The following is a 21868-nucleotide window of genomic DNA, read 5'->3' on the forward strand; positions in this document are numbered from 1 at the left end:
TGCCACTTGGTTAATCTGCTTTTGAAGTTTAGTCGTGATTATATTGGCATATGCAGCAGCCATTCAGAAAGGTGACATCTAAGCCAGCAGTATTAATGACCAGTTAATTAGTTTTGATGATGACTGTCAAGGGAAAGACAAATTTTCCAGTATGCCAGGAGAAGTGCCCTATTCTACTTCAAATAATTTCCACCTCAGTAGAAAAGCATAACACCTCATATTAAAGTATAAATGACCACAGTGCAGTTTTCTCCAGCGACACCACAATTCATGCAGAATTCTCTCAAATATATATTGGCCTCTGGGACCGAACGGTAAAACACACCCTATCAACTGAAATAATGCTCTCCCATTCAGTCGATATCCTCTCTGCTTATCAACCTCTCCCATCTCTCTATTTATCAATAATGGGTCTCTGAACTTTGCTTATTGTTTTTCTAATGCTTTCTCCTATCTGTATCGCCTCAATGTTGAAATCAGAACTAAACTTACCAGATCCTAACTTCAAACAAACATCTTTTTCCTTCAAATCTGTGAAATACCCTCCATGTTTAGACATTAGAAACACAAGCACAATGATCTCATTCGCCGCCCCTTCTCCCTTGCTATTGTCAATGTAGACTATTTTGCGAATGGTCTTTGTTCTTTTGCTTTGGATTTTTAATAACCACTGGAAGAAAAACGAAAACAGATGGGACAAGTAATCAAAAAAATCTCACATTTATTTCAAGTAAATCGAATATTGATATTTTGTTTGGTCAATGTCCAATTCAGGACTGCTGATCAAATAATATACACAAATGTGGCACAGAATGTTAAGGAGGTAATTGTGTAAAGAAATACTGATTAAGTTTTGGGTTTGAAAATTGTTATTGAATATATTCATCTTTTGGGCATTTTGAGAAGCAGCAACATGGAATGTACAGTTTGGCATGTTCACTTATCTTGTTCCCCAGAACACTATTCTTATATTTGAAATCCACCACTCCCATCTTGAATTACCTCACACATGCAGTCTCTTACTAGGATCTGCTGTCAGACTTAATTTATGATTGGCTGAGAACATTGCTAATTTAAGTAGGACATCTGCAAGCACTTCTCTCCCTTGTGCTGTCATTGCTGGGAAAGACACCCTCTAGTGGTATGGAAATGAATGAGAAAATCCTGACCGCTGAAAAACGGTGAAATTAAATAACAATCAGGGCAATGATTTAAATTTAGGAACCCGTGGTTACCCATCTATCGATTGGATGTAGCATTATTGCAAAGAGTTCATTTCTTTTGTGCATTGATTTCAGAACATTTTGGAATGTTCCAGGTTTATTCTACTTTCAGATACTGAATGATTTAGAGAATCTGAAATACATATATTATTTTGAAAATCGAGGTAACTTTAGGAGATTACATCAGTCAAACACATTTCTTTAAGAACTGGATTATTAAGGGCAAAATATGCTTTTTGCACAATTCTGGTGCCCCATTGAAGAAGACACTGTCAAATCAAATTACTCAAGAGCTCAAAAGGTAGGCAATGGCTCCATTAGAAAGGTATTAAGAATGTTAATATAATATTATATTTACAGTTGTACAATACAAACTCCTTCTTCATAATGTCATTGGCAAAATGCAAAATTTGGCAATTTATAAGATTAATATCTTAAGTCACGCTAAGACCTATAATTTAATATAACACCAGGACAAAAAGATAGGAAATGCCAAACCAGAATTATATGTTAAAATTCTAATGAAATGATCAAGCATGTCATGAAGCAAATCACCAGGATAATGACCATATGTGATGCTGTAAACTATCAAATGACTGGCACAGCATTGCACACAATGCTTAAAATATATGAGGCCATTTGCCTCTATCTCATGGCATTCTGTGACAATATTAATCTTTGGCAGTGTACTAACATACTATGGAGGACAACAAATAGCTTTCCATTCATGTTAAAATCTCCATATATGCATCTCCTTATATTTAGTTCAACATCTCTCTTTGATTGCCTTTCAGAAGAAAATAATCAAATTCACCATAATTTGTAGCACTCTAATAATTATTCTTCTCTCAAGCTAACTTTCCAATCTATGTAACAAAATGACACTTTAAAAGACAAATTAAGTTTCTTCACTTAACTAGTTAAAGTACTGGAAAGAGTTAAAAGGGAGATTCCCCAGTTATGGTGTATAACAAAACTTGACAAACAAAGAAATTAAAAGCAGTATTGCTCTACAAATATTTTCAGTTCAGATTATCATGATCAAATTGAACAAACAGCATGAACAGAGAAATGCAGAACGAAGGCAATTTCATTCACAGACCTGAGTCATTAATTCAGTTGTGACTTCTATAATCACATGCTAAACAAATTTATGTTTCTGGCCTTTAAATCTGTACCGACCTGATCTTGAACATATTAAAAATGATAAATTGCCATTTTGTTAAAAATGCTACTGGGCACATTAAGATACCTTGTTATCAATGTGGTATTTATTTCATCTTTAAAAATAATTAAGTCAAAATCAATTACTGACAGAATACATGATCTGCAAAAATGTATAAAACAAAAATATTAATAGCCATTAGTTATTTAAGTCATATACAATAGTTATTTAGATGGTTGAGGAGGGAGTACAGTCACAGGCATGTAAAAATACACTGCCGTTATTTATTTAGTGTAACAAATGAGTCTTGTGTTCATTTCAGGGCATTGTAGCTTGTATTCAGATGCTTATCAAAAATCTACCAACATTGTTCCGCTTGTGATAACAGTGGAGTAGATTTTCTACCGACAACATCAAAGACTACATATTTTGCCGAAACATTGGAGGCAGTGGTATAGACGATATAAAAGAAATCACAATTGGCAGTATGCAAGACAAAGAGCACTAAAATTGCCTGTATTTCACTGGTGATGCTTTTTATATAAATTATAACATGTTAATGCTTTAGGATGTGTAAATTATAAATTAAAAAAAAATTACATATTTATTTTAGTTTTATTGAATATCACCTACATTTCAATACACTGACAATTAAAAATGTAAACATACATACAAGTATTACATTGCACAACTAATATCTTGAGCTTTGTGAAATAATTTGGAAAATTAAATCCATGAGGGACAGTCCTTTTTAAAAATATTCATTTCACATTTCTTAAGCTTTTTTGTCATTCAAGAAGAGTACTCAATAACAAAGATCAAATTAGATTCTAATGTCTAATCATCCAAACAGGGTCAACCTGTGCAAGTATGCAAAGGTTAAGCATTAGATCTGTGTTTGTCACCTCAGTGGTGGCATGGGATGATGGTTTAAATGAGGCATGGAATGAAGAGAAAATGAAGAAGGATGAACCAATATATTCCAATCAGCAGCTGCATGTTTCACTAGTGAAAGAAAGCCAATGTCTCAGCTGCCGTTATACTAAGATCGTGGGAGCAGTTCGATTGTAACACGGCTTAAAATTATGTACATTCTCTCTTTCATTCAAATTTATTTTAAATTGCAGGAACTAAACAACCATTAGGTTTCCATTTATTTCGAAAAATATTAGCTGCCGTGCATTGTGTAGTCAGTTGTTTTAGTTGCAAGTCTGAGAACAGGGAACAAATAATGATGCTCCAACAATCACAAAGTGCACCAAGATGTGAGATGACAGAGTGAGGAACACTTAGATCTTTTTAGTTCCTGGTTTTAACTAATATTGTTGTTTCGGGATGGCATTACCAACTTGATTAGGTATAAATTGCGAGAAGTGAATTTCAGAACAATTCACTATTTCATCCTTAAAATAGATTTCTAAATAATAATTAAATGTGGGTAATTGAAATTTCCACTGCCATGATGTCAAACTCTGAGCTAAATTTATAAAACAGAAAACAAAGGATGATAGTGAAATGGTATAGAATATGAACAGCAATTTTAAGTTTTCTATTTTTCTACATACATCAATCATTTTTTATAGAATGCAGATCAAAACACTTCAATATTAAGCTGCAACTGATTTTGAAGTATCAGCTCAATTACGACAATTAAATATTTTGGATTTAGAATTTTTTTACTTGCAGCTTCTTAACAATGAGATTATATCACTGGCAATCGCAAAACTTATCTTAAACTCACGAGGCTTTAAGTGCAGACTTTACATTAAAATGGCATTTAAATGAAGAATTAGAAGATAAGTAAAAAGCAAAGACCCACCATGTCCTCTTTGCAGTGAGGCAGGCGACCTGTATATAGCAATAGGCACTGAATGGTGTTTGCTGCCATGAAAATGGTGATTATGGTGAGCTGCACCTAAGCTCGAAGCACTCCATGACACGCCAAAAAAACAGCTGAAAGTCAAAAGAACTATCCAAAATGCCAAATGAACACAGGTTGTAATAGTTTCAATGCTGGACTTCACTGTTGCTCTCGGGTTCATGATGCTCCCTGAGAAAAAGATTTGCATCCCCCATGTAACAAATGTCACAACTGTACATAGCCCATCATTTCCAAGTCTGCCCCACAGTTTTCTATTACTGCTGTCCTCTTCTGCTAGGAAATCCACAGCATATTTTAAATATCCAGTCTGTGCAGTGAGCCTGTTCCCAGCTAGAAAAACATAACTACCTGCATTTCCAGCAGTAGCTACCAGGTTCTTGTATGTTAATACTCCAATAGATCCAAGACTGAGAATGCTGAGGGTTTGTTTTTTCTCTGTCCCTACATAAGGCACATCATCATCCTCCACTGGGTATTCAGCATCATTTAAATTTTACAGGATGGCACTTCACAATGCTGAAAGGGAAATTAAAATGCTTCCTCAATCCAGTTACAGGCTGGGGAGAAAAAAAATGTAGCACACAGCACAGCACTGTGCGAGATCAAAGCACCCAACAAATAGCCTGCGCTCCAATCCGAACACAGAAGTCAGGGTGGAGAGAATAATGGCACAGGATATTCCTCACTGAATTGTGTACACTTGTGAAAGGACCGGGAACAGACCATGCTGGTGAGAAGGCTATGCAAATCTGCAGCCTCCAAACAGCAAATCGCTGAAGCTTGGATGCATTGCAGAGGAAGAGACTATTTTAAAACAGGGAAACTGAAATACTCTGGGATATTTAATGGTGCCTTTATTTTAAAAAAAGGAAACAAAGACGTGCAAATACCACAGTGAAACTGAAGGGTGAATAGCTTATAATGTTCACTTGCAGTGTTTCCTGACACGTACAGCATGGTCAAATCATGAAATGAAAATGCTCATTCTCCCCCAGGAAGACAATTCAGAGATCCCAATATCCTCAGTCCTTTACATTTTTTGAACGAAGGCAGCCACTGTTGTAATTGGCCAGGAAGCTCCCAGCACGGTCCACCAGGTGCTCAATCCCCAGCTGCTAAATATGCCTCGACACTAACTACTCGTCCATCATCTTTTGTGATCTCTCATTGCACAGTCATCTCCACAAACACACACACACCTCTCTCCCCTTCAAATGACAAATATTCAAAGACTCAGCTCGAAAACAGTGGCAGACAATGCAAGAAATAAAACGGAACAATCACTGAAAGGCATTTTCTTTGGATAAAAGAAAAGACATTTTGTTCACTTCTTAAAATTCTGTTTCTTAAAAATCCCCCTTTATTGTTTTGTATCTTTTCTATATGGATTCTGCCGAACTAAATCTCTCCTGAGAAAGATGTGTTTATCTTGACAGGTGTTTGCGATATCAACAATCTCTCAGGGGTATTGTTATTCATTGCACTGACGTGCAATAGAAAACACTAAATCTGCAAATTAATGTATTTACTGTATTGCATTCTAAATAAAACTACAACAAAGGGGCTGACCAGGTCAACATTAATGTCTCTGTAATACTATAGGTTGAATTTAATACATTTGCTCCAGGTTGTGACGCTAAATCCCTTCTCAATCACACGGACTGTAACTGAAGCAAATCTAAATGCCATCCAAGCCCTGACAATGACATTTATTTTTTTAGCTCTTAATCTTCTAAATTCAGTACATTTCTTAGTATTTAAACTCAACAGTGTGCAAACTTAAAACAGTTCCATTAAGCCATGCTCTGGAAAACACAATAGCGTGTCAAGGGCTCTAGTGGGAATACATCTAGATGTGAGCACTGGGACTAAATTTTATTAAAAATACAGGTAGATCATCCCCTGGATTGAAACAAACATACACTTTGACGTGTTAGACTCAAAAGCATTTCATCCTGCTGCAGCACACAGTCCATTTGAAATTCAGAGTTTACTTCACAGCCCAGCAATTTATTTACTTTGACATTGACATGGACGAACCACTGAAAAGACCAGAGGACCTCTTGTCAGGTGAGTGGAGCATCTCGTTAACGTCTTCTTAAACTCCTATTGCAAGTGGCATGAGCAACTGATTAAGAAATAGAGAGTACTTTAAGACACTCCATTAAGCAGAGGAGAAATCTAATATCTGCTGTCTTATTTACTTTTTATGACCAAATTAGTTGGATTTTTTTTGATTTTTTAAAGATTACCCAAATAAATTTAACTTCCATAACTACCATGGAGGGATTTGAACTCCTGTCTTTGGATCAATAGTGCAGAGCTCTAGATGAGAGTCTGGTAACTCAACCACTCAGCTGTTGTACTATGAAAATTTAATTTTGAACCAATTTTATTAAAAATATAGCTCAACTAATTTCTCCCCCAAAACAAATCTATACATTGATTTGCAGCCTTTTCCAGACTGTGAATTAACCACTCAACTTTGTACAGTATGTTTCTCTCTCTTCCAACATGCTGGTAATTCTGCACTGATTCAAAATACCCACTGTTTTCTAATGTGTGGCACTTGATCAAGACTGAATACAATCACCTCGTTATGTATTTAAATATAATAATTTTTGTTAAAATCTGGCTTTGTATGTTCTATTTATCTTTTAGCTGACTTCAGAACAAATAAACAGTCTGGTTGAAATAAAGCATAAGAAAATTGGTATATCTGGCTGAAATGAAAGAGTGATATTCATACTTCTAAAACTGCTGTATAACTGAGACAAAATGGAAAATTCAGTTGAACTTTTAGTTGGCTTGGTACTTCCGAGGCACTTTTTAGTGTAAAAACTCATTAAAAAAAAATTCTAATAGTAACAGATGAATATTAGGGGTGTTGTTGTTTCTGAATTGATAATGAAAGGTTATTTGAGTTCTTGCCGGACCTGTTTGATGATTATTGGAGAAAAGAGGATTTGAGTCCTCTACTGGCCACAACTTAACCTTTCAGCCAAACGGAAAAAGCAAACAATAAACTATCGGCATATCATGTTTGTGACGTCATGAAATGTCATGTCATCAAGAGATGCTACAATATTCATAACAATCAACATTTCAGAATGAGATTACAATGTGCTTTAACGGTGTTAATGTAAATAATACTTGCAGGTTGTGGGCTGGATCGTGCTGCCTTTTAGCTTAGTTTAGTTTAGTGATACAGCATGAAAACAGGCCCTTTGACCAACAATCACTCGTACACTCGTTCTATACTATACACTGGGGACAATTTAGAGAAGCAAATTAACGTACAAACCTACACGATCACCCAAAGGAAACCCACGTTGTCACAGGGAGAACGTGCAAACTCCATACAGACAGCACCCATAGTCAAGATCTAACCTGGGTAAGGCAGCAACTCTGCCTATTATTTTGATTGGAACCATTTACGATCAGCCAATGAGTAAATCCCATATTTGTAGTTTTGTTTTGTAATATTATATGCAGAAGCGCTGGATTTACTGTGGAACATGGAAGGAAAATTGCCATAGAAGAACCCATTACTTAACATGAGAACTAAAGACAAATATAAGGAATCAAAACGGAAGGGAGATTACTTTAAAAAAAAAATCATTTAATGTTGCTTTAGGTTTTAATTGCCTCTGTACGTTAGAGACATGAACTGTGAAAATCAAAAATAGTTTTCACAACTGGAGAAATTTCCACTCCAGTATTGTTAGCTGTCAAGAGCTTTTCAATTGTGGAGCCCCTTAAGTACATCCAAGGAAAACATTTGCTGTCTGGATCACACTGTTTGTCTCCAGGATCCAATTAGCCAGTAAACTAGGCCCTCCATGTCTGTCCCAGATAAGTGTGGGTGTGTACTGACCGTGGGGAAGAGGGCAAAGAGGAAGAAGCACTGTCCGGTCAACTACACTTAGCCTAAAGAGAGAATAAAACTGAGAAAAGAAATATCGGTTTTAATTAAAGTAGGTTTTCTCAACTTCTTTTTGGATGCACTAAAGTAGTGTCATTGTTGTCTCAAAGAAGCAAGATCCATTCCCTCTATTGAAGTTAATGCTCATCAAGCCACAATGGATAAAAGTACAAATCAATGTTTTGCACTTAACTGAACATGACATTCACTTGTTGTTGATACAATTTCCAGAACACAATCAGGTTTACATTCCCCAGCTGGGAATGTATTAACACAAGTCAAAAAAATTGCAAACTTCAAGTCTTACCGTTCCCAGCCAGAAGGTGGGAAAAGCAGATCAATTTAAATATCTGATTCAGACAGACTGCTTCAACAATCAGTTAATCATTTGTTCAAAGATACACAGAGTTAATGTTTCAGGTTAAAGACCCTTCGTCTTTGAAGTGAAACATTCATAGTTTCACTTTTCACAGATGCTGACAGACCAGCCGCGTGCTACCAGCTTTTTCCTCTTTTACTGCAAATTTCGAGCAAATACAAGACCCTGAATTCCACTTGTGCAAGTATGTCAGGGGCAGAGCCCAGAAGAGACGCAATGCAAACAAAGTTAAGTTGGACAAACCTACATTTAGACATTTGAATTTGGCTGCAAACATCATAAAGGAAGATATTTTGGCTAATTTATACAATTATACATAACCCATTTGAAAGTACTGTGAGATTATTTTATCTGAATTAATTGTTGATAATGATATATGTATTATGTGTGCCTCAGGTGATGGAAACTATAGAGGGGAAGTGGGCAAAATACCAATTGGTTTCCTCTTTGCAATAGCATATTGCATCTTAAAACTGAAATAGGTCTTTCTGCTGGAAGCAAGGGTTCATGTTGACTTTCAGAAGTCCAACCAATGCAGCATTATGCATCAAACTTGGATCCATTGACACAATTCCAAAATTAATGTGTGGGAAATGTCTTATTAGGTCCTGGATATTTACCGCCACATAGTTCCCTTTTGTTGTCTGGGTTGGGAAGTTACATCATCACAGCAAATATAACCATGAGACAGGATTGATACTGATTCCCTTCTGCTACAACAAAACATATTAATGAATTAAAGGAAGATTTAGGAGAAAAAAGAGATGGGTAAACCAAGCAATTAAGTCATTTCACTGAACAGACACAAAATGTAATAGGGAGAAAAATCAGCCTTTTGAAAACTAATGTATAATTTTAGTCTGCAAAGAAAAGGGTAAATTGGACGGAGCTCAGTGGAAATAATGAAGAACAATGCTGTGACAAATTAGTTTGTGTTACTTTTACACTCACTTCACAACAGTATCCTTCTATTTGGCTCTAGATTCAAGTTTAAGAACTTTCTGGCAAATGTTGTAGGTATAACTAAAACCACCATACGAAATGGCACAAGGAGCAGAATAGCCTCTCCATCTCATGTCAAACATTATTTCAAGTTATTCCAGTTTAAATAGCCTTTTAGGAATATTATTAATCATTTCTTGATTTGTTACTCTTTTTCACACCTTAATTTATTCAGATTAAGTTCAGCTTCAACCTTTCATTCAACAATGAATTATCTTTTCCAACATACATGGTTCAAAATCTGCACCCTTCATAACCCAATTGGTTGAGGGGACACAAAACTGAATGCCTTGATCACCCAGTTCACAGATGTCTTGTAATGGCTGCTCCAGAGCTTTGATATTCCGCTAACAGCAATTGAGACATTTTAAAACGGCCATGGTTGCAAATGTTCACTATTCATTTAAAACTTTTTTTTGTTAAAGTGTAGCTACAATCAATGTTTTCATGGTGCTAGATAAAGCGCTGTTCATTATACCTATTTGTTTGCCCTGTTCTCTTTCTTTAACATTGAACACACTTTAAGACAATAATCTCCTTTGTTAAACTTTTACAATTCTTCCATATTCCCACTAAATAAGTTCAAAAGTTTCATTTTTAAAATTGAGCTGGTAGCCAGAAGGTATACACGACTTTACTTTTCGCTGATATTCACAAATAAAACATATGTTTTAGCTGGAGAACTCAGTGAAGGAGAAGGTACAGCTCTCCATGAATAAAGGAGGTTCTCAGTGCCTTCGTCCTCCAGGTGAGATTTATCATAGGCTGCTGTGAGCAGCAAGGGAAGAAATAGATTGCAGCACTGGCTGATATTTTTCCAATCTTCATTGAAGGAAAGCAACGTACCAGAAGACTAGAGGATGGCAAATCTGATCCTTTCAAGGGCGGCAGGGGAAAGCCGGCAATGTTAGACCTGTTAGGCTTATGTTAGTCGTGGATATGTTATTGGAAAACATTCAGAGGGCAGGGTTAATGACTACTTGGAAAAGCAGGGACTAATCCGAGATGAACAGCACAGCTTTGTCAAGAACAAATTTTGTCTGACCAATCTGATTAAATTTTGTGAGGCGGTAACAAGGTGCATTAATGGTGGCAATGCAGTAAAGGTTATTTACATAGTGTTCAGTAAGGCGGCCAGTAAGGATTCACACGGGAAATTTGTCCAAACAGGTAGGACCTACAGGAAACTAATACTGGGCAATAGGAAACAATGCTGAAGGCAGCTTTTGTGATTGAATACCTATGACTTGTAGTGTTCCACAGGGATCGAAGTTGTGACACTTGCTCTTGGTAATATATGTGAATAGTTTGCATTAGGATGTAGGAGGCATGATCACGAAGATGGATGACCTGAAGACTGGTAGAGATGCTGATTGTGTGAATGGTAGTCTTATTGAGTGATAGCATTGCGTTGCTCCTGATAAAAGGTGGTGTCTTTGGGAGTAGTAATGAAGCTAGGACATGCACCATGAATGACACGGTCCTAAGGAGTGTTGGGAACAGAGGGACCTTGGTGTGCATGTCCAAAGAATCTGGAAGCACAGGTCGATAATGTGGTTCAGAAGGCATGTAGGATATTGCCTTCATTAGTTAGGGCACGGAATAAAAATGTATGGAGATTAAGCTTTAACTTTAAATAACTCATTGATCAGACCTCAGGTGGAATAGTGCATGCAGTTCGAGTTACCGCACAACAAGAATAATGTAATAGCTCCAGTGAGGGTGCAGAGGAGATTCGCCAGGATTGTACCTGGGACGGAGCATTTCAGTCATGAGCAGAGACTGGAGAGGGTAGGTCTGTGCTTTCCAGGAACAGAAGAGATTAAGAGAGAACATGACTGAGGTGTATGAAATTATGAGGTACATCAATACGATAGACATCAGAGGTTGGGAAAACCAGAGGACAGATTTGAGGCAAGGGATAAGAGATCTATTGGGGATCCGAGGGTGACCATTTTCACTCAGAGAATGGAGAGTACCTGGACAGCATCACCTGAGAGATGGTGGAAGCAGAGTTGTTGAGAACATTTGTGTCCTGACGAACAGATGAATGACCAGGACATTAAAAGCTATTGGCCAAGTACATGGAACATGGGATTAACGTCACTGGGTACACATGTCAGCTTGGAGGTGATGGACTGAATGGCCTGTTCATGATTTAGGATAATCATGTCCATCACCCACTGCCGTGACTGCCATCAGACTTTTATCATTTTTGTGGACTTGGATCACTTAACCAGTACAGTCATTATTTTACATCATTTTAGCCCTATTGTTGTTGCTTCTCTTAGTGAGCAAAATGGATAGCTCAAGAAACAAAAGGTTTTGGGTCACAATATGCAATTCACCCATGCCGATCTGGCCCAATATAGGACTTGAAAGAAACTCATGCTATTTGCATATTATGATATCAACAAACCAGCCAATGTTAATCATTCTGTTTCTTGTCTTAGTGCATCACCATGAGACACAATTCCATGTGGCCGGCACCAGCTCTAAACAGTTGGTAGTAAGTAAAGCCTGCCACCACCTTTTCTTGCTTGCATCTGACAGTGGCAATCATTCAAGAACACTCAACAACTTTCTGATAACCATAACTAGACACCTGTGGGAGATGTATGCCAATTTGTAGATACAGCAATAAAGGTCTTGGAGGGAAGGGAACTCATGTTCCTGCAAGTAAATGGGGTAGTGGACCATAAGGTCATGAGTAATAGGAGCAAAATTAGGCCATTCAGCCCATCAAGTCGACTCCACCATTCAATCATGGCTCATCTACCTCTCCCTCCTAACCCCATTCTCCTGCCTTCTCCCCATAACCCTGACACCCGTACTAATCAATCTCTGCTTTAAAAATATCCATTGACGGCCTCCACAGTCTTCTGTGGCACAGATTGCACAGATTCACCACCCTCCGACCAAAGAAATTCCTTCTCATCTCCTTCCGAAAGGAATGTCCTTTAATTCAGAGACTATGACCTCTAGTCCTACACTCTCCCATTAGTGCAAACATCCTCTCCACATCCACTCTATCCATGCCTTTCACTATTTGGGTAGGATGTCTTCAAACCTCATGTTAAAGATATGAGGAGGAGACACAATCATCCAATATTTGAATACAGTTGCACCAGATAAAGCTGCTGTCCTTATAGCTTCGGAGACAAGACACAAAGTTTCAAATTAGCATGAAATATATTCAATAATTTGCCTTTCAATAAATAGCTACAGAGAAAGTACAGATGCAAACAAGTGTACGTTCCACAACAAAGTTGATTGGAAGATCGTCAAAACATTCTTAGTGTATGAAAGGTTTGTTCAATAATCTAATAACAGCAGGAAAAAGCAGCTCCTGAATCTGGTGTAAATGCCAGAGTAACTCAGCGGGACAGGCAGCATCTCAGGAGAGAAGGAATGGGTGACGTTTTGGGTCGAGACCCTTCTTCAGACTGAATCTGGTGGTAAGTGCTTTCAAGCTAATGTATCTTCTGCCCAATAGGAGGAGGCAAAAGAGAGAATGACTGAGGTACGAATGATTATGTTGATTGCTTTACCAAGGCAGTCAGTGCAGATGGAATCAATGAGACCTTGGAGGCTGGTTTATGTGATGATGTGGGCTGCATTCTCAACTCTGCAGCTTATTGCAGTCCAAGGCTGTGTAGTCGCATACCAACCTCAGGTGCTTTCTATGGTGCTTCTGTAGAAATTGGTAAGAGTATTGGGACATGCTGAATTTAGTTTAGTTTAGTTCAGTTTAAAGATACAGCTTGAAAACAGGCCCTTTGGCCCAATCAGCCCATGCCGTACACCAGTTCTATCTTACACATTAGGGACAATTTATGAAAACCAAATAACCTACAAACCTGCACGTCTTTGAAACGTGTGGAAAAAAAACAGAGCACTGGAGAAAACCCAGACGGTCACGCGGAGAATGTACAACAGACAGACAGCACCTGTAGTCAGGATCAAAACTGGTCTACGGTGCTGCAAGGCAGCACCTTTACCACTGCACCATTGTGCTGCCCTTAGCCTTCTGAGGTAGAGCCATCGGTGGCCGTATTGATGTGGTTGGACTGGGTCAAATCATTGGTGACATTTACACCTAGGAACCTGGAGCTCTCAACCATCTTTGTATACACTGGAATTTAGAAGGATGAGAGGGGATCTTATCGAAACGTATAAGATTATTAAGGGGTTGGACACGTTAGAGGCAGGAAACATGTTCCCAATGTTGGGGGAGTCCAGAACAAGGGGCCACAGTTTAAGAATAAGGGGTAGGCCATTTAGAACAGAGATGAGGAAAAACTTTTTTAGTCAGAGAGTTGTGAATCTGTGGAATTCTCTGCCTCAGAGGGCAGTGGAGGCCAATTCTCTGAATACATTCAAGAGAGAGCTAGATAGAGCTCTTAAGGATAGCGGAGTTAGGGGGTATGGGGAGAAAGCAGGAACGGGGTACTGATTGAGAATGATTAGCCATGATCACATTGAATGGCGGTGCTGGCTCGAAGGGCCGAATGGCCTCCTCCTGCACCTATTGTCTATTGTCTATCACTTCAGCACCATTTATACAATCTGAAGTGAGTGCTCCACCCTGCTTCCTAAAGTTATTGATCAGCTCCTTCATTTTGCTGAGGGAGAGTTGTCGTCTTGACACCTTGAAAATAAGCTCTCAATTTTCTTCCTGTACTTGGTCTCATCATCGTCGAGATACAGCCCACTATGATGGCATCATCTGCAAACTTGTCAGTGGAGTTCCAGCAGAATTTGACTGTGAGTGTAAAGAGTACAGCAAAGGGCTGAGTGTTTTTTTCAGGGTACTGGTGTTGTGAATGATTGTGGAAGACGTTCTGTCAACTATCCTCACTGATTGGGTTTTATGGGTCAGAAAGTCAAGGATCCAGTTATTAAGTTGGGAGGGGGTGTGTGGGGGGGGGGGGGGGGGGGGGGGAGGGTAGAAACCTAGGTCCAGGTGTTTGAAGATGTTTGGTTGGGATTATGGCGTTGAAGGTAAAGCTGAGTCAATAAATAGGAGTCTGATGTAGGTGTCTGTCATTTAGGGATGAGTGCAGGGGCCTGGGAGATGGCATCAACTATGAACCTGGTGGATGTCACAGCCACCGAATGGTTATCATTAAGGCATGCTACCTTGCTTTTCTTTGGTAACTGGGATGATAGTAACCTTCTTACAGCAGGAGGCAATCGTAAATTAGCATATGAGGAGGCCACAGATGTCCATGAATACTCCTGATAACTTGTCTACACAGTCGAAAGAGGCTGTAGAAAGTGGTGGACATTGCGAATGCTGACCCTATCCCATTGCAGACACTGTGGGTACTCACCTCCCCTCCGTCAAAGGAATCTATAGGGAGCATTGCCTCAAGAAGGCAGTTAATAGCATTAAAGACCCATGGCACCCTGACCAAGCTTGAGTCTCACTTCCACCATTGGGAAGAATGCACAGCAGTCTGAGAACTATTACCACCAGCTTCAAGAACAGCTTCTTCCCATTAGCCTTCTGGTTCCTGAACCACTCTGCACAACCCTAACCACAATCCTACCTCCATGTCAAACCACTACAGATTTTGCAGTGCTATGGTTGCTTTACCTACTTTGGTTATTGCACTATCATGGTCTAGTTTACTTAGAATGGCTGACATGTTATTGTATATTTATTTTTGTTGTTGTTGCATCTAATATGTCTGTAAAGCTGCAGCAAGCAAGGATTTCATTGTTCCTGTTCACATCCTGTGCTTATGACAATTAAACACTTGACTTTTGAATGTCAGCCGAGTGTGCTGGCACTCATAGGAAATGATGTTTTCTGATTCTAGGTTTTCTAAGCTCTGAGCTGCTTGAATGAATTCTCCAAGCTCATTAACAACATTGCAAATCAGCATCCCTTCTTTGTCTACATTCTAGTCACTGGAGAAATACCAGACTGGCAAAAGCATAATGAAGACAAGTACTGAGAGAAATCATCAAGGTTATTTAATGATGTTCGTAAGGGTTTTCAACATGGCTGGAAGACAGAGGTTTGTGGTCGATTTACATTTCTCTAACTGGAGGCCTGTGACCAGTGGTGTTCCACAAGGATAAATGCTGGGTCTCTTATTTGTGATGTATATTAATGAGTTGGATGTGAATGCAGGTAGTCTATTTAGTAAGATTACAGATGACATGAAAATGGATAGTGAATAAGTTTGTCAAAGGAAACAAAGGACATACTCAGTAGAAAATTTGGATGGAAAAATGGCACATGAAATTGAATCCAGACAAATGTGACGCAATGCACTTTGGGATGCCAAGTGCAAGAGAAGAGTCTGGTAAATGGCTGAATGTTTAATAGCACTGATCTACGGAGAGATCTTAAATATTCAGGTGTTAGTAAGACTTGACCTGCTGCGTACAAAGCCATGTTGACTGTCTCCAATTAGCACATTGTCTTCCAAATGACAGTAAATCCTATCCTGAAGAATCCTCTCCAATAGTTTCCCTACCACTGGCATGAGGCTCACTGACCTATAATTTCCTGGATTATCCCGATTTTCATTCTTAAGCAAAGGAACAATATTGGCTACTCTGGAGTCCTTTTGGGAACTCACATGTGGCTAGAAAAGTCGCAAATATCAACTTCAGGTTCCCTATAATCTCCTCGCTTGCCCCTCTTAATAACCTGGGATAGATGCCGTCAGGCCCTGGGGATTTATTCACCTTAATGCTCTTCAAGTGCCCCAAAACCACCTCCTTCTGGATCTCAAACTGACCTTGCATATTAATATTCTCCACATTGATTCCACTGTCCAGTATAATACCTTTAGCATGAGAAAACCCCAGAGCATAAGGCAAAGATTACATGAGAGAGAAGAGAGTTTGAGATACAGGACAAATGTAATGCCATCAGCTTTCTCATGAGCTAACAATAATAAACTATGGTTCAAGCACAACAAAACAATTCAAATGTAAAGCAGGAGAGGTTGTAATATAAGTATGACTGTGGGAGAAATCTGATGGAAAAGGTTCATCTATTTAATTACCAGAAGATTAAGACACATCTAGCAAGGACATGCCTTCAAGGAGTTTGGCAAATGAAGGGAGATTGTTGGTCAGACTGATTTACAAAAACTTAAGGGGCAAATGAGTTTTTCTGAGGTGAGAGCTGATGATAGCCAACACGAAGGCCATGAATTTTGTCAACTGGTCTGCAGTTTAGTACAAATAGGATCAAAGGAGGAAGAAATAAGTCCCATAGACAAAATACATTCAGAGACTGAGTGCTATTCTGACGATTGAGAATAAAGACTCTTTTTGTCTCAAACCTAAACTGTCTGAATCTGGTTGAAGTTGATGATAGCAATTTTAGTTAGTAAGATTAAATCCGATAACTAAATTTACAATTATATTCCTTCATATCATCTTAGATATTTTGCTTTTGGCTCTAATTCATTGCAAATCTAAAGTTAACATCTAATTCTGAATTTTTATGACATCTGGTGTATGGATGAAGTCAGAAAATCTAATGACTAATGTCTGGCACAAACTAATTCTGACTATTCGTTTGCCACCTAATCTCTGTGATTTGTTAGCACATGTGAACATAAGCAAGTTATTTTTTGTCGCTGAAGCTGGGTGATGAATTTCTCACTGTGCTAATTTTTAGAACAAGTCAACATTTTTTTTACATTGAACCATCCAATAAATTGTTCATTTACCACCCCACCTAAACGAAAACTAGCCAACAAATGAATTTATAGAAACCTTTTCACTGCAAGATCACTTCAAGTATCTATCAGCAACAGATTTACAAAAACAGAGAAAGCATCAGCTCAGCTATAAATTACAGATGATATAATTCCTTTAAATTTAAAGATGCTGCACATGCAAATTTGTATCTGCAAAGTAAAGTGGTACGTTCAACTTGCTTATTGCAATTGTCAAACTTCTCAAATCCATTGGAATAACAATTAGAAGCATGCACTATGTGCGTCACAGTATATATTCAGAAATGTGTAATTCATTTAATCATTCGTAGTATGAGAATACTTTGAACCAATGTAGATTTGTCCATGGAATAAACAAAATGTATGATTAATGGAGGTGTAATCAACATACTAGGAAGGCCAAAGCTGCTGCCTTTGATCATTGTCAAAAACTTGACTTCCTTGTCAACAGCTCTAGTCCTCACACTGGCAAATACTCCAGAATGATCTTTCTGACCATAGATTAGGACTGCTTATTCCCACCTCTGTGATCTACCTTATCTTACCTCACCTCTGTGACCTACCTCACTTTACCTCACCCTTCCTGTTGCTGACACCATCAACCATGCTTTTGCCACCTCCAGATTTCATTGCTCCAACACTTTCCTACATTTTACTCTGTACAAATTAGTTCATCGATAACTCTGCATCCTACTGCCGCAATTTGCATGAGGTGTTCGCTGTTCTACAGTGACACCAGTAAACACTCCCCTGATATTTAAATTTCCATTCTTATTTTCAATTCCCTATAAAGATATTCTCACCCCTTCCTACATCTGCAATCTCCTCCAAAACTACCAATGCCTTTTCTTGCACCCCAAATTTTATACACTCCTCTTATAGACAATAGACAATAGGTGCAGGAGGAGGCCATTCGGCCCTTCAACCCAGCACCACCATTCAATGTGATCATGGCTGATCATTCTTAATCAGTACCCCGTTCCTGCCTTCTTCCCAAACCCCCTGACTTCGCAATCCTTAAGCTCTATCTAGCTCTCTCTTGAATGCATTCAGAAAATTGGCCTCCACTGCCATCTGAGGCAGAGAATTCCACAGATTTACAACTCTCTGACTGAAAAAGTATTTCCTCATCTCCGTTCTAAATGGCCTACCCCTTATTATTAAACTGTGGCCCCTGGTTCTGGACTCCCCCAACATTGGGAACATGTTTTCTGCCTCTAACGTGTCCAAACCCTTAATAATCTTATATGTTTCGATAAGATCCCCTCTCATCCTTCTAAATTCCAGTGTATACAAACCTAGTCGCTCCAGTCTTTCAACATATGACAGTCCCGCCATTCCGAGAATTAACCTAGTAAACCTATGCTGCACGCCCTCAGTAGCAAGAATATCCTTCCTCAAATTTGGAGACCAAAACTGCTCCTATACTCAACTCCTCTTGTTATGAAGGCCAACATTCCATTGGCTTTCTTCACTGCCTGCTGTACCTGTATGCTTCCTTTCAGTGACTGATGCACTAGGACACCCAGATCTCATTGTACGTCCCCTTTTCCTAACTGGACACCATTCAGATAATAATCTGCCTTCCTAACCAAAGTGGATAACCTCACACTTATCCACATTAAACTGCATCTGCCATGCATCCGCACACACACACAACCTGTCCAAGTCACCCTGCAACCTCATAGCATCTTCCTCACAGTTCACACTACCACCCAGCTTTGTATCATCTGCAAATTTGCTAATGGTACTTTTAATCCCTTCATCCAAGTCATTAATGTATATTGTAAATAGCTGCGGTCCCAGCACCGAGCCTTGTGGTACCCCACTAGTCACTGCCTGCCATTCTGAAAGGGACCCATTTATCCCCACTCTTTGCTTTCTGTCTGCCAACCAATTTTCTATCCATGTCAGTACCCTACCCCCAATACCATGTGTTCTAATTTTGCCCACTAATCTCCTATGTGGGACCTTGTCGAAGGCTTTCTGAAAGTCGAGGTACACCACATCCACCGGCTCTCCCCTGTCAATTTTCCTAGTTACATCCTCAAAAAATTCCAGAAGATTAGTCTTCTGGATTTCCCCTTCATAAATCCATGCTGACTCGGAATGATCCTGTTACTGCTATCAAAATGCTCTGCAATTTCGTCTTTTATAAGTGACTCCAGCATCTTCCCCACCACTGATGTCAGACTAACTGGTCTATAATTTCCTGTTTTCTCTCTCCCTCCTTTCTTAAAAAGTGGGATAACATTTGCTACCCTCCAATCCACAGGAACTGATCCTGAATCTATAGAACATTGGAAAATGATCACCAATGCGTCCACAATTTCTAGAGCCACCTCCTTAAGTACCCTGGGATGCAGACCATCAGGCCCTGGGGATTTAACAGCCTTCATTCCCATCAGTCTACCCAACACCATTTCCTGCCTAATGTGAATTTCCTTCAGTTCCTTCGTCACCCTAGGATCTCTGGCCACTAGAACACCTGGGAGATTGTTTGTATCTTCCTTAGTGAAGACAGATCCAAAGTACCGGTTCAACTCGTCTGCCATTTCCTTGTTCCCCATAATAAATTCCCCTGCTTCTGTCTTCAAGGGACCCGCATTTGCCTTGACTATTTTTTTCCTCTTCACTTACCTAAAAAAACTTTTACTATCCTCCTTTATATTATTGGCTAGCTTACCCTCGTACTTCATCTTTTCTCCCCGTATTGCCAACAGTTATCTTCTGTTGCTCTTTAAAAGAGTCCCAATCCTCTGGCTTCCCACTCTTCTTTGCTATGTTATACTTCCCTTTTATTTTTATGCTGTCCTTGACTTCCCTTGTCAGCCACGGGTGCCTCTTACTCCCCTTAGAATCTTTCCTCCTCTTTGGGATAAATTGATCCTGCAACTTCTGCATTATTCCCAGGAATACCTGCCATTGCTGTTCCACCGTCTTCTCTGCTAGGGCCTCCTTCCAGTCAAATCTGGCCAACTCCTGCCTCAAGCCTCTGTAATCCCCTTTGCTATACTGTAATACTGACACTTCCGATTTTCCCTTCTCCCTCTCAATTAGTTAGTAGTTCCATCATTGCAGTATGAAGCCACACTGAGAAGCTGCTGCTGACTATTTGTTTATCATTCACAGTGCACATGTAACTGAAGATGAAGGAGACAATTTGTTTTGCTTATATTGAATTTTCATTCCCACCCGAGATCAATTCAGAAGCCACCTGGTGGCCGATCTTGGATAGCAGTAGAGAAATCTTGTGAGATGCGGAACAAAGGATATAGTCCTATATTTTCCTCAGATCTATCAACCACTGAGGACAATTTTACATTCATTTCTAGGTGCTTTTGTAATCTTTGGGAAATATATTTCTACTTTTCAACAGGATTTTCATTTTTCTCTAGGAAATAAAAGATATATTATGCAATTCCTGGTCAGGTTTTACAATGATAAGGGGAAAGGGATTTTAACTTTCGAGTGGGAAACTAGCAGCTTCAGTTAATTATCCATCCACCCACGACAGAACAAGATTGTGGTGATTCTCATAACCAGACCTCAATATTTCTTGCTGAAAGTCATCAACAGCAAGGAATTGTCAGCCTTCTGAAATTCAAGTCGCTTGTTCATCCTGGATCCAATTACATAGAAACATAGAAAATAGGTGCAGGAGGAGGCCATTCGGCCCTTCGAGCCAGCACCACCATTCATTGTAATCATGGCTGATCATCCACAATCAATAACCCTGTGCCTGCCTTCTCCACATATCCCTTGATTCCACTAGCCCCTAGAGCTCTATCTAACTCAATTGTGAGAAATTTTCAAAGCAGCTGGTGGGTATGTAGAACGAGCTGCCAGAGGAAGTAATTAAGGCGGGTATAATAACAACATTTAAAACACAGTTGGATGGGTACATGGATTAGAAGTTTTTAGAGGGATAATGGGTAAATAGGATTAACTTAGGTCATAGAATCATAGAGTGATACAGCATAGAAACAGGCCCTTCGGCCCAATTTGCCAACACCAACCAACATGTCCCAGCTACACTAGTCCCACCTGCCCGCATTTGGCCCATATCCCTCCAAACCTGTCCTATCCATGTACCTGGCTAACTGTTTCTTAACACAATTGGATCCAGGATAGTCCCTGTCCCAACTACCTCCTCTGGCAGCCTGTTCCATACACCCACCACCCTTTGTGTGAAAAAGTCACCTCTCAGATTCCTATTAAATCTTTTGCCCTTCACCTTAAACCCATGTTCTCTGGTCCTCAATTCACCTATTCTGGACAAGGGACTCCGTGCATCTACCCGATCTATTCCTCACAAGATTTTATACACCCCTATAAGGTCACCCCTCATCCTCCTGCGCTCCAAGGAATAGAGTCCCAGCCTACTCAACCCTTCCTGTAGCTCAGACCCTCTAGTCCTGGCAACATCCTTGTAAATCTTCTCTGTCCACATGACTGAGTTGGGTTCTGTGGCCTGCTTCCATGCTGTATGACTGCATGGCTCTGCTGGCCACAAATCAGAGCCTGCTAATTTGACACTTGTTTTCTATCTGTCAACAGTCTTGATTCATGCTGGC

General features: G+C 39.3%; 1 protein-coding gene across 30 annotated transcripts in view; it reads right to left on the bottom strand.

The window, feature by feature from the left end:
• Positions 1 to 21868, bottom strand: part of nrxn1a (neurexin 1a) — a 1341442-nt gene that overhangs the window by 435176 nt on the left and 884398 nt on the right. For 2 of the 30 annotated variants that reach the window (XM_078404813.1, XM_078404812.1), the window contains exon 1: positions 4208 to 5003. The exons of the other annotated variants lie outside the window; for them this stretch is intronic. In XM_078404813.1, the coding sequence (XP_078260939.1) occupies positions 4208 to 4457 (250 nt within the window). In that variant the 5' untranslated portion in view covers positions 4458 to 5003. Of the gene's footprint in view, positions 1 to 4207; positions 5004 to 21868 lie in introns of those variants that run through there. 30 annotated transcript variants of the gene reach the window in all.

This window comes from Rhinoraja longicauda, chromosome 9 (genome assembly GCF_053455715.1).
Source record: "Rhinoraja longicauda isolate Sanriku21f chromosome 9, sRhiLon1.1, whole genome shotgun sequence".
Classification (NCBI taxonomy): domain Eukaryota; kingdom Metazoa; phylum Chordata; class Chondrichthyes; order Rajiformes; family Arhynchobatidae; genus Rhinoraja; species Rhinoraja longicauda.